At 40.4% G+C, this 12,777-nt stretch overlaps 2 protein-coding genes across 6 annotated transcripts; both read left to right on the top strand.

The window, feature by feature from the left end:
* The first annotated feature begins 43 nt into the window (after positions 1 to 43).
* On the top strand, positions 44 to 2,120 carry LOC103458011 (probable G-protein coupled receptor 139). The gene is made up of 2 exons (XM_008398536.1): positions 44 to 140; positions 711 to 2,120. The coding sequence occupies exons 1-2, from the start codon at positions 62 to 64 to the stop codon at positions 1,718 to 1,720; spliced, it is 1,089 nt and encodes a 362-aa protein (XP_008396758.1). The 5' UTR covers positions 44 to 61; the 3' UTR covers positions 1,721 to 2,120.
* Positions 2,121 to 5,402: 3,282 nt separating this feature from the next.
* Positions 5,403 to 12,230, top strand: traf3ip2a (TRAF3 interacting protein 2a). 5 transcript variants are annotated; one of them, XM_017302066.1, is made up of 10 exons: positions 5,403 to 5,480; positions 5,937 to 5,967; positions 6,083 to 6,523; positions 9,090 to 9,186; positions 9,284 to 9,465; positions 9,548 to 9,636; positions 9,714 to 9,782; positions 9,863 to 9,967; positions 10,101 to 10,175; positions 11,351 to 12,230. In XM_017302066.1, the coding sequence occupies exons 2-10, from the start codon at positions 5,952 to 5,954 to the stop codon at positions 11,495 to 11,497; spliced, it is 1,221 nt and encodes a 406-aa protein (XP_017157555.1). In that variant the 5' UTR covers positions 5,403 to 5,480; positions 5,937 to 5,951; the 3' UTR covers positions 11,498 to 12,230. The 5 variants fall into 5 exon arrangements, with proteins under 5 accessions (XP_017157555.1, XP_008396760.1, XP_008396761.1 ...); XM_008398538.1 differs by having other exon boundaries at positions 5,404 to 5,480; positions 5,934 to 5,967; XM_008398539.2 differs by having other exon boundaries at positions 5,443 to 5,480; positions 5,901 to 5,967.
* Positions 12,231 to 12,777: the final 547 nt, after the last annotated feature.

The following is a 12,777-nucleotide window of genomic DNA, read 5'->3' as shown; positions in this document are numbered from 1 at the left end:
TGTAGTTAATGTATTCTTACTGGCTTTACTGCAGGTATTACATGTACGAAGTGGATGAATCATGGAGGGAGCCAGCGTCTCTGTGTTTGTCACCGTGCAGAAAATCTACTACCCGTTGCTTTGCATCGTGGGTATTCCAGGTTTGTCATCACTTATGAAAGCCTATAGATTTATTACACACAGAGCGGTGTGTTTCAAATGTTTACTTCTCTTTAATCCRATGATCATGGCTTATAATTAATAAAGYTCAAACTTCAGCTCCACAGAAAATGTGATTATTCCATATTGATTTAAGTAGTCTTGTTGTTTTTAGGTAGTATTCTATTTTATTATTTGTTCTTTGGAATTTGGGGATTTTCATTAACTGTGAGTTATGATCAGCTAAATAAAACATTTAAAAAAGATTAAYGCATGAAGTATATGAATAACTGCCAGCTTATAGTTTACATTATGTTACTTTGTGCTAACTGTRGAAATAAATAGATTATTTATAATTAATATTTACAAGGTTATTGCTGTGGAGTGTTAGTGTCAAAACAAGAAATATAAATTGAAAASAATAACCTGAGAAACATTTTAAGAATTATTTATTTAAAGTAAAGAACCATCTGCTTTTGAATACAGGGTCAACAGAATTCCAGAAATAAAATAAAGGACATTGATGAGCTGAGGTAAACAACACAGCTTTTTGGTTTTGTGTTTTCTTCCAGCAAACCTCTTCACGTTCTATATGATCTGTTTTCGTAAATGTGGGATGTCCAACACGGCCATCGTTTACCTGAGCTGTCTGGCCATTGTGGACACCTTCTACCTGGTGTGGGTTATACTTCTGGACCTGACTCTGACSTTTTGGACTGTGCAGCCCTTCTGGCACTCKTACCCATGGTGTGTTATTCTTGGATTCCTTCAGTATGGCTCCCTCTACAGCTCCTCCTGGATCGTGGTGGTGTTCACCATTGAGCGCTACCTCGTCCTCASAAGCACCACTTCCAAACAGAATTTTTCTCAAACATGGGACACTAAAATGTTCTGCACAGCTATTGTCCTACTGTCCCACCTGGTSTCGGTGCCAATGGGTTGGATCAACATTGTCACACCTGTAAACCTAACCRTGGACGGAGAGAACATGACACTCCCCCGCTGTCGATATCGYAATCACACCTATTCTACAGTTAYAGTCTGGATAGCTACCTTTCTCTCTGGAGGAATCCCCATTGTGCTCGTCATCATCTTCAACTACCTCATTGGGTACCACCTGTGCCGGGCCAGCAACCTCTTCACTAAGGAGGAACGGCGCATCATGTATGGAAGGAACACCAGAGGTACATTGAAAAGAACCATTCTCATCCTGGGGACTGTCTCTGTGGCCTTTGTCGTGCTTAGTCTTCCTCGCTTTGTCACATACTGCATCCTAAGAACCAGGTACAATGATGAAAGCTTCAACAGGAACGACTACAGCATTCCAATCAACGTAGCCGGGGACGTGGCTAACATGCTCCAGAACCTCAACTCCACCACCAACTTCCTGCTCTACTGCATGGTCAGCCGCCGCTTCAGGCAGGAGCTGGTACAGGCTATGACCTGCAAGGCAAAGGCCCGCGAGCTGAGTACTCTCCTGAACCACACTACAATGAAAGTTTTCTCTGTTGTAAATCATAAGGCTTCACTATCCAGCAGCCCGGTGACTGTGGTGTTAACCAGTCTGAAACAGACAGAATAGAATAGAACTTAATTCCATTGAATTCTGGCCTTCATAGATTCAATCTCTATGATGCTACCATTAGGATGMCAACATGGATTTTTATCCAGTCCTCCAGTCTGGTCCTACGGTGCAATAATTTAAATTACAAGATGMTTGGACGTCTAGTAGACCCAAGACAAGATGAGTGGTTGTATCACAATTGGATTATTATAGCCAGGCATTTGCTAGAGAGGCCAACTGACTGTGACACAGTGAGTAAAGACCATCAGACACTGAGCATCCTTCATTAACACCTGACAAAGTTTGATGGGGTCACACTTTGGCTTGCCCTGAGGATGCCTGTACCAGGTGATGCCAAAAATGTAATGACTACTTCTCACAGTGCAATGCATTCTGAATGAACTCATATATTAGTTCCAACATTGAGCCWCCATGTTGCCTGTACATCCAGCATGCTAGGCAATTGAACACYGCTTCCTGACATYATGTAGACCCACATTCCTAATATCTYCAAACTTTGTCAAGTGCTASAATTGAAGTCTCAGACAACCATGTGGCACCATCTGAAAATCACACTGAGTTCAGCAGTGTGATTTTCACTGACTATTAGAGCCTTCGGCTGCCTCTTTCTACCTTCTGATTCTTGTTCTAGACATTCAACCTCTAACTTCTGAAAAATGTTGGAAGTTGCATTAACCTCCAAACGGGTGTAATTTTCTAACCCTGGCTTTCTGTACTCCATCCTTGGTCTACATATGTACCAAATTGTCCAAATCAAAAAAAAATTTGTGGATGCCTTGATTGGTYGATCAGGTGGTAATTTCTTTAATCAGCCTGAAGTGTATGACAACATATATGTTTAACTTAGCTGTTTTTTATGTGTAGTTGTAGTTTGAAAATACTTTAGCAAAATGCTTTAGCATAGCATATAGCATAACATACTAAAGCAGGGCTTTTCAAAGTGTAGGGCACGCACCGCTGCACGAAGGGAAAGCAAGAGGAGAAGTAGAATTCTTCAGGGACTTGAGGAAAATAAATAAACCAGAAAAAGTAACTGCAAACATTTAGCCAACTTCACCAAGTCTATACCAGAAGAAAAATGGATACATTTTTAATACCTGAAGTATCATGGCTAAGGAGACAGACTCTGGGCCAAACAAAAATGAAGGAAAGTATGATRTTAATTATTTGAAGTTGGGATTTTAATGGGTTGGGTCTGAAGATGCAGTGTTTGCAAAAACCTGTGAGTTTGTTTTTTGTTACAGGAAGCTAAATGAACTGTAGTCACATCAGAGTAGTTCATACTTTTAGTGTTTTATCATATTGTGTGGTGCTACACAAAGCTAAAGCAGGTAAACCCAACATCATCAAGTGGAACCTGGAACATCTAGAATACCAACAGCAGAAAGTGTATTGTTTTGGGGAGGAGCTGTTAACTTTGCTCTCTGAGAGGGCGCTAACTCTAACACACTTTGAAAACGTCTGAGCTAAAGTATTTCTGATAGTAACATCTTGTGTGGCTATTACTGTAAACCTGTGTGTTGTTAAGAGTTTATTCAGGCTCTTGGTGGATCATTGAACATAATAAAAGGAACTGGAGATTGTCTTGTTGATGAATAAAACTTGGTTTTTGTCAGTTAATTTTGTCCAAGTTGAAATTTCAATTTATCTGAAAACGGGCCAGTTACCAGTATGAAGGCATGCGACAGTTTTAACATGTTTCAATTTTAAAGTTTAAACATTTATGTCTTATTTTAAAGCTGCAGTATGTAACTTTTATAAACGATATGAGTTTTTACATATTTGTTAAAACTGTCAAGATGTCACAGCAGTAAAACACAAGACAGATGTGAAAATATTCAGCTCCTCTGCCTCCTTATGCTCCTACTGTCTTCTGCAGAAGTACACAGCTCTATCAGAAACAACCAATCAGAGCCAGGAGGAGGGCCTTGGTGCTATCACGCTCTCAATCATGCTCATGTATTCTCTGCAGCTGTGTAAATGGCAGAGAAAAAACTCACCATTACAGGAAAACTGTTTATCTGTCATCATCTAATCTGAACATTCACACCAGGCTCTGATGAGGGGACTAGCKGTGGCAGTAGAGCAAGGAGGAGGGTGTAAGTCAGGGGTGTCAAACTCCAGTCCTCGAGGGCCGGTGTCCTGCAACTTTTAGATGTGCCTCTGCTGCACCACACCTGAATAGAATAATTAGGTTAGCAAGGCTCTGGAGAACTGATCTACACAAAGAGGATGTAATTAAGTCATTTCATTCCAGTGTTTTGTACCTGTGGCACATCTAAACACTGCAAGACAGCGGCCCTTGAGGACTGGAGTTTGACACCCCTGGTGTAAGTAGTGCATACACTAGGGTGATTGCCAGTGTTTATGTCATTAATACATTAACATTAATATTTATTTAACATTTTGTGCAAAGAATATAGAAATGACAAGGGGAGGAATTGGAGCCAAATTGCTACCGCAGTTGATAAACCCGGTAAGTTTTCAGCTGTTCTTCGTTAACGTGACATAAATAGGTTATAATGATTTTCATTCAGTCAGGACTTTACGCTGACTCTAGCCGCATGCATTGCAGGTAGATTCTAGTAAAGCATTGATTAATGCCTAATTTTAAAATTAGTTAACTGGACTTGTAGCCTTTATTTTGTGCTCATGTGGCTGGACACCACACAGCACGACGAACCCTATCGAACCGTTATACCTGGGATTTCTGTCGGCTAATGTGTCTTAGGTTTTGAAAATGGGCCGACTGTCGGCCGACAACTCGTGTAATGTGCGCTGGACATTACACTAAGAAAATGAGGAAGAGATTTGTCAGTGGAGAGCACCGGAGTTTAGCCTTTTTTCGTTCAGTGTCATCAACAGAAAGAAAAAAGGCAGGAAGAGACGATAAAGCCGATAATTAAAATGAGGTCAATAGGTTTAATTTATCGTGCGATTAATTGATTTATCGTTTATCGCGACAGGCCTAACACCACTGTTTAAACTTTACCTTTATTAACATAAAGTTACCTAATTTTTAAAGTGCAATCAGTAATACTTTTAGAACAAATTTATATCAGTAATAATTTMTTGGTTAATGTCAAGTTGTCATAACAAAGACATAATGAAYAATGTCAACTTTGTCAAAAGTGTCATAATTTACCGAATGACGCTTTATGACAACAGTCATAAATATTCATGAAGGCTTATTCATGTTCAATTACAGGTGTTTATGACAGTGTCATGTCAGTCTTATTCACGCCCTTCAAATAAAGTGTTACCCATTATTCTTATTAAGATAAACCTATTTTAAACTTATTGTTGACAAACTATAAGATGACTGGCAAGTTTGTTTTTTTAACCAAAGCAGTTAGTTTATGTTGTGCACTTTGTTTTAATCTTACTTATATAATAAAGCTTTTATATTTTTAGTGAAGATTAAAGCAAAATAATCTATAAAATAAATTAACTGTGCAATGTATCACAGAGAAAGATATATTCAATAAGCTGTTTTAAAAGTATGTTTTTTTTAGGGGGGAGAGGGTGGGAGGGGTTATTGTTCTTTCCCGTTTAAATATCAGGTCAAACAGTTACACCTGACAGTGTAGCTGTAGAAACAACCTGATGGGCAGTACTGGACTTATTGCCCAATGCCATTTGCATAAATGGGTCACGAGACTGAAAAACTTTGCATAAACCAGGAAGAAGGAATGTTTCCTGTTTGCTTCAGAACAGGTCTGCTCAGTAGTTGAGGAATCGGAAGACTTTAGCTAAGGTGGGTCAGATCACGTTTCTCTTTATTCTTATTTGTTCTTATTTGTTCTTGTTTTGTAGTTCTGAACACCAAAACTTGTGAGATTTTCTCCTTCTTTGGGAAACACACCTGCCTTAGCTTCAAATCAGTATTTCTGACCTTTGTACTAGTTTCTGTGTGATCGCATTACATCCCAGCCAGCCTGAACAGGTAGAGTTGTTGCTTCATACACTTCAGTGACAAAGATTAATARCCTAGTAAAGGTACTCCTGGGAAAGGCTKTTCCATGTTCTGTGATATTTTCAGTAGTAGCAGCAGTTTCTGTTTGTTGATCCTGACTCCGGGTAAGCATAAAAACTGTCATAGCAGTTCTTATGCAACATTCTGTGTTTGTTTCTCTATGTTGGGTAGAATGGTATGAAGGGTGTTCTGTTTTCTTAGGTTGCTGAAATGTTGTTCTCCTTTCCCCTAAAGTAGCTTCCTGTGAAGAAAATGGACAGTCACAAAGGTAGGCAACACTTTCTTCCTCAGTCTTGCTGTGTTTCAGGAAGATCTGTCTTGTTGATCAGAAAGTAGTTCCCTGTAAACTGTAAACTTATTTTCCTTTTGGCTTGTTCTCTTAGGTCCTTGCTCTCATCGGAGCATTCCTGTTGAGACGGATGAGCGGATGACAGTCTCAGGTATTGACTTGGCCTCGTTCCCTTCTTGTGACCAGTGTGGCGGACATGAAGAGAGCGTCAGGAAAGTTGAGAAGCATGGCTGTGGTAGGGAAGTGAGTGGGGTGGGCCCTGCTAKGCTCCCTGAGGGACTGTGTCAATACGAAGGAAGAGCAGCTTCTCAGGCTTATGCTGACCCTCGCTTTATGCCCCAACATGCGGCTCACCCAGTAAGACAGAACCAGCCATTTTACGAACAGGACCCCAGGAATGGTCAGAGGAGGGGCCTCACAGGCACTTCAGACTRTTCTTTTGAAGAAGCAGAATCCTTGGAGCCTCCGTTACCACTCATGTCAAACATGAACTGGGTTCACCACAGTGTGCCACAACACCAACTGTGTATGCCAGGTCAGTGGAACTGCTGTATATTCAACATGATGTTCACTCTAACAGTAAGGGTAACATGTACCCTTGTAAACACAGTGCACATGTGTTTACCCTGAAGAACCTTTTGTTTACACCTCTTTTCAATCCATTATTTTGAATARTTAACCTTTTAAGTAAGTAAGAAAATGAAGTCTGTGAAAAGGGAACCCATACTGTGCCTTCCAAAGTAATTCATGTTCTTGATTTATCCATATGTAACTCAATATCGATGATGTTAATTTGTTAACATGTCATGAAACACAAAGACTGTCAGTGAAGACCCATGCTGAGACAGATTTATATGGTCTGTTATGTAATTCAGCCACTTCCGTGTTGCTCTAACAATGAATTCAAGGTTACTGAACATATCTGGTATCAGCTTTCAAAAGTTTGAGCATCTKTGATAAAGAGTTTTGTGTTTGTGTGAAAGGTTAATCCGTTGTGGCTGAAATGCACACCATCTATACAAGTAGGCCTGTGATGATAACAGATTTTTATGGAYGATAAATTGTCCCAGAAGTTATTGCGATAAACAATTATATTGTTTATTTGAGACAATTTTCAAATAATATAACATTAATTATATTACAACTCATTCTAAAAGAACAATAAACTGTATATTTTAACAAACATTCAACACTGGWACTCTTTAAATATCTAAAATAAAAAATAAAAACAACAAATAAAATGAATTATGAAGTCTCCGTGGACAAAATTATCCTTCAAAAAAAGAAATAGTTGAAATCAAAGCACCAAACTAAATACTGTCATCCAGGTAATGGTGGAAAGAAAGAGAAAAGGGAAAATTGATAAATTATACAAATGTAAATTACTGAGTTTGTTTTTATTTATTATGCAATTCAGGGTTTCCCCCTGTGTATTATAAGCCTGGCGGCCCGCCATGCTTTACTAGCCCCGCCRCCAGGCTAAGCGTTGCTTGTTTACGTTTCTAGGAAAATTCAAAAAATAAAAAAATCTTTTTTTGTTTGTTTGTTTGTTTTTTAAAGCCGGGCTGCAAGCGTCTCTTTTCTCTTAGCATTTCACCAGCAGAGCAGATTTATTCCTAAAGGTTTATAATAGGTTTATAGTTTATGCATTTAAAGCCGACAGCGCGCAGACTAATCACTCAGCTGGCGTCTCTGCGCTTCGCCTCGCGCGCTGCAGCTGCTTTACCTCAGCGGGCTCGCGCTGCCGCCTCCTTTGGGCTGACCTGTATGGATATTTACACAAACCTACTGTGAGGAATTATGAACCTTTGGAGAACTCTAGGTAAGAGTTTAAAACCCGCAGCGTTAGCTCTGGTTGCGCAGCTCAATGTGAACTGCAGGAATAACTTGTAGCGAAGTGGTGAGAATGATTTATCTTTGTGAACGAACAATTATATGCAGSGTTTACATCTCAACACGCTGCCCAGCGTGTGGCTCTGTGTCTGTCTTCCCTGTAAAGTTTATGTCTGTGKTCCCGGTTGGCTGGAGAGTTTGTGGATAACCAGCAGCGCTAACCTCATCATGCAGGTTCAGCCTGGTGAKGAGCTTTCGCGCTCTCCTYGGAGTCACGCAYCACACTGATTTTATATTATTTTATTATTTTTTTTAGTATTATTTTTCCGGTTACACGATGYATCAAACCATATCAAATGTRTTGTCTACTTAGAGTTAATACGCGCAGCCGCACGGAGATCTGAGAAACTCGTCCCATAAACTCGACCAACCAGAATAGTTTCTGTGACACTTATTAAAAACTCAACAGACATAAAATGGAAGAGCTACTAAAGCCACATAAGCAGCATTGAATTAAATCTCCTGTTTGTTGCGCATCTCTGCTAGTGCAGCAGATTTAACTCATCCTGCAGGGCGGGTCCAAGGCTGGATGAGGCCTTGAGCAGAATTTGATTTAGGGGCCCCTTTTGTTGCTAAAAATATCAGCACCTCTAACAGCTTCTGTGTTAGATTTAGTGAAATCTGGGAGAAGGGAGTAGTTCAAAGATTAAACTCACAGCATCAGATTGTTGCTATGGTAACAAAACAATCTAACTATGAATATTGTTCTTTGAAGTTTTACAAAGTGAACTTGACAGCTCCTTAAAATCTTGTATTTAAATGTTAAACAATTTAAAATCATTTAATGTATGTATGCCTAAACAATTGGATAAAATTTAACAGCATTGATAATCTCAATAAACAAGTGTTACATTTATGTATCTGTGGTCTGTTTTAAAATATTAGTGTTTATGGGGGCACTGAGGCCCTCGGGGCCTGATGGAGCCGCTGACTTAATTTGGATTAAACAGAAGTGCAAATTTGTTGTTTTTAGACTAGTTGTGGGTTTAAATAGCATTTCACTGGAGATCTTTTCCTGTAACATATAATTACACAGTAATACTTTTACATTTCCTGTCAACTTAATATTTTTTAATACAAAAACACGGTGGACCGCCTCGATGCCCCGACCACCGGGCTTAGCAAGTTTTCTGGGGGAAACCAATTAATTGATTTATTGCTTATTGTGACAGGCCTATATATATTTGTTCTACCATTCTTCCCTGCAGGCCCTGCTCCAGTACAGAGACAGTATCACCATCCCACACCCCATCACCAGAAGAATAACTGTCGCTACTATCAGGACCTTCCACTGCAAAAACAACAGTTTGTTTTCAGATCTCTACTTATTTAGCAGTGGTGTGTATATAATACTCTCTGCACTTTGTCTTCACGGTGGATTATATCTTGGATTCCTCTGCAGGAATGTCCCACAGAGCACTCCTCAGCTTGAAGAGGCTCCAGATGTTGCTCAAGGTTTAATGCCTCAGTGCACACCCCCTCCTGTTAACGTGATGCGTGAAGTCAGCGTGGGTTGTTCTGCTGCAGGTGCAGGAGCGTTCACTGGAGAGATCAGGAAGACCATCAGCTTGCCTGAGGAGAGCAGTAAGCTATATCCTTATATAGCAGGTGCTTGCTACGTCATCCTCTCCTGGTAAAAGGTGTTTCACTCACCTCTCTATTCCAGGGAATGTTTTTATCACATATTCCGTGGACACTGCTGGCGAAATCATTAATTTTGTCGGATTTTTGACCAGCCAGGGTTTCAAACCAGCTGTAAGTCTCCTAACCTTTCAATCAGCGTTTGAGGCAATCAGACGTTTCACACACTGAGCTTGCATGAATCTCCACAGATCGACATCTTTGACAATCCGATCCGAAGAATGGGCATTAATAAGTGGATGGATCGCTACCTGAATGATGTGAGTCTGTCTGATGACCTGTCAATACCCATCAATACAGAGTATTTTCTAAAAGTTGACWGAGTGGTGTTGTTTGACAGAAATCAGTGCTCATCATCGTGGTCATCAGCCCCAAGTATAAGGAGGAYGTGGAGGGAGGTGGAGATAACGACCACGGCCTCCACACCAAGTACATTCACAACCAGGTCAGTTGGCTGTGCACAGGATCTGATTGCAGTCATGCTGGACAGTGACACTCCTAACAGAAAAAAACAAGTAGATGGYTTACCCTATGTGAAAGTTGTGGTGTACCACTATCTATCCTTTGCTCTGCCACAGATTCAAAATGAGTACATCCAACAAGGCTGTCTAAACTTCAGACTGGTTCCTGTGCTGTTTCCCAATGCAACTAAGGTAAGAACMGACTTTCACAAAAATCTTCATGTTGTTAATTCTGACTATTAAACATCTCCTAAGATCCATCCAGCTTTAATACCAGCACAACTCCTGCATGTCATGAAGAGCCAGTGCCCATATCAAGTTGTCAGGGTGTCCTTGTCCAGAACACCCTGGACAAGGGTGTACCTTGTCCAGGGTGTCCAAGGTACACCCTGGACATGTTGCCAATTCATCAAAGAAGTCAAAGCAAACTACCAGGCGAACACCAATAAGAAATTTAAATTGTCCAGTTAACCTTGTATACCAAATACCATGGACAGGGAGAACTTACAAATTCTATACACAAAGACCAGGATCTGAACTCTGAAGAGGTAGAGTACACTCTGACCAGATCAACACAGGGAAACACAAGACAACCGGGAACGCACACACTCTTACCAATTGACAATTCAGAGTGAACAATTTGACCCAACAGTCCTGTTTATGTATGGACTGTAAGAGGAAGCTGGTATACCCAAAGAGAACCCATGMATGAGCAGGAAGAACATATAAGCTCAGAAAGATCCCAGGTTAGGATTCAACCCCAGAGATTCTTTCTGCATGTTTACTGATTTTGATGTTGGCATTTGACAAAATGTAACGTTTATTACTTTTTTTCATACTTGGTGACTGTATGACGTTTTTATGAAGCAAAACACTTTGAACTGCCTTGATGAAATGTGCCAAATAAACTTGACTTGACTGCATGACAAAACTTATTAAAATCAGAGACACCATCTAACCTGAAATAGCAGAGAAAACATTATTTAGTGCCTTTTTAATTTAAACACCATTGTATATTTTAAAACAAYCTCTGTGCAGTACCCTCCCCTTCTTCTGTCAGTTAAGAAAGGGAAGTAAATGTGGTTTTYAAACTACCCTGGGAACTCCCACAGCATCACAAAGAATGGAATTTGGACTGAAGTTGATAACAGCATGGATGGTCTCTGTCTTTGGTCTGGACCACATGGCRTCTTCATCCTAATTTAAAATATGTTCGGTTCTTCTTAACGTTTGAGCCATACTAAACAGACGAGCGCTGTGATAAAAAGGGGAATGAGCTGTTGGGAGTGTGTAGAGCTGAGATAAAGAGACTTCAAGAGACGGGTCCCCTGTTTGCTGACCCATTCTGCTGCCTCTGTTTCTGTTAGAGACACGTGCCCAGCTGGCTCCAGAACACCAGGATCTACCGCTGGCCCAGCGACACCCAGGACTTACTGCTGCGTCTGCTCAGGGAGGAGCGCTACATCATCCCGCAGCGGGGCCCTGACATCACCCTCACTGTTCGTCCTTTGTAATGATGAAAAAAATTAACTCTTAGAAAACAGGTTTTCTTCCCAGAAACCAGACATAGAGAATCAAACAATTCAGTTTTAATCTTTGTTGTTTGTTCCTCTGTTTTCACGTTTTTGTTGATTTGAGGTAGYTTCACCTCCAGTATTTATTACTCAAGCCATACTCTTAGAACAGATGAAAGCAGGCACAGGAAAATCCAAGAACCTAAGCATTTAAAGTTGTTATTATCATTGATTATTGATATGCTTGGAAATAATTATTTTTTGACCAGCAGGGGGCAGCAGAAGAGACTATACACTCAAATCTGATTAGTTTACAACATTCTTTGGTAAACAATTTTCAGTTAAGCACACATTCAAAGGCATTAACATTTACAAACATGTATATTTCTGTGGAATCATTTTTTATTTCTTTTGTTGATGAAACATTTGACCATTCAGGTACAAGGAAGCTCTCTGAGTATAAACACATCTTTACTGGAACTGTAGCTACGTAGTTAATTTTCAGCTATTACATTTCCGAGACTTCTCAGATTACATAGGCATATTTATTATGTCATTCTAGATAACATCATTAGTAGATTCATCAGCTTCATTTTACACTCTGTCAATGTTTGGGATGATTGACCAGAAGGTGGCAGTATGCATCAATGTTAACCCTACAAGAACTAAGAATCGCTTTACTGTTGTGCTGTTTCGCTTTGCCGTTGTAATAAAATCATGAATGGAAGCTAAATGGTGGGGATTTYATTTTGCGGGAGAAGAAAAAAAAMCATAAGTGGATTAGTAAAGCATCAGCGTGTTACCGTGTTCTGTAGGCGAGCCACAGCTCACACATCCGGTCCAGATGTTCCACACCAGCGCCCTGATAAGGGAGCATTGTGCCTGCAACGACCTGGACTTCATCCTCCTGCCCTGCCGCTGTGCCCCGACTCACTCAGAAGGTTGTTAAAGCTGCCAGCAATGGATGATTTGCTCACATCTGCTATTGTTCTGTGTGTGTGTGTGCGTGCGCGCGCGCGCGCGTGCGTGTGACGCGTGGATGTATGTGCATGTGTGTGTTATCAGCACCAGGTGTTTTTTAATCTAAGCACAAATGCAACCAGAACCAATAAATCCAGCCTTTGTTATTGTGCTGCTGGACACCCAGGCCGCTCCACGCAGCCTTATCAGGCGCAGACATTTTCCCCATTTTTGAACTGGACCTTGCTTCCATCTTTTCMCACAGAYTTGCATATCACAATTCGTATATGTTTTGGTTTTAGATTTTATTAAACTCAGTT

The sequence above is a fragment of the Poecilia reticulata genome, linkage group LG21, assembly GCF_000633615.1.
Source record: "Poecilia reticulata strain Guanapo linkage group LG21, Guppy_female_1.0+MT, whole genome shotgun sequence".
Classification (NCBI taxonomy): Eukaryota; Metazoa; Chordata; class Actinopteri; order Cyprinodontiformes; family Poeciliidae; genus Poecilia; species Poecilia reticulata.
This window is presented reverse-complemented; position numbering and strand designations above follow the sequence as displayed.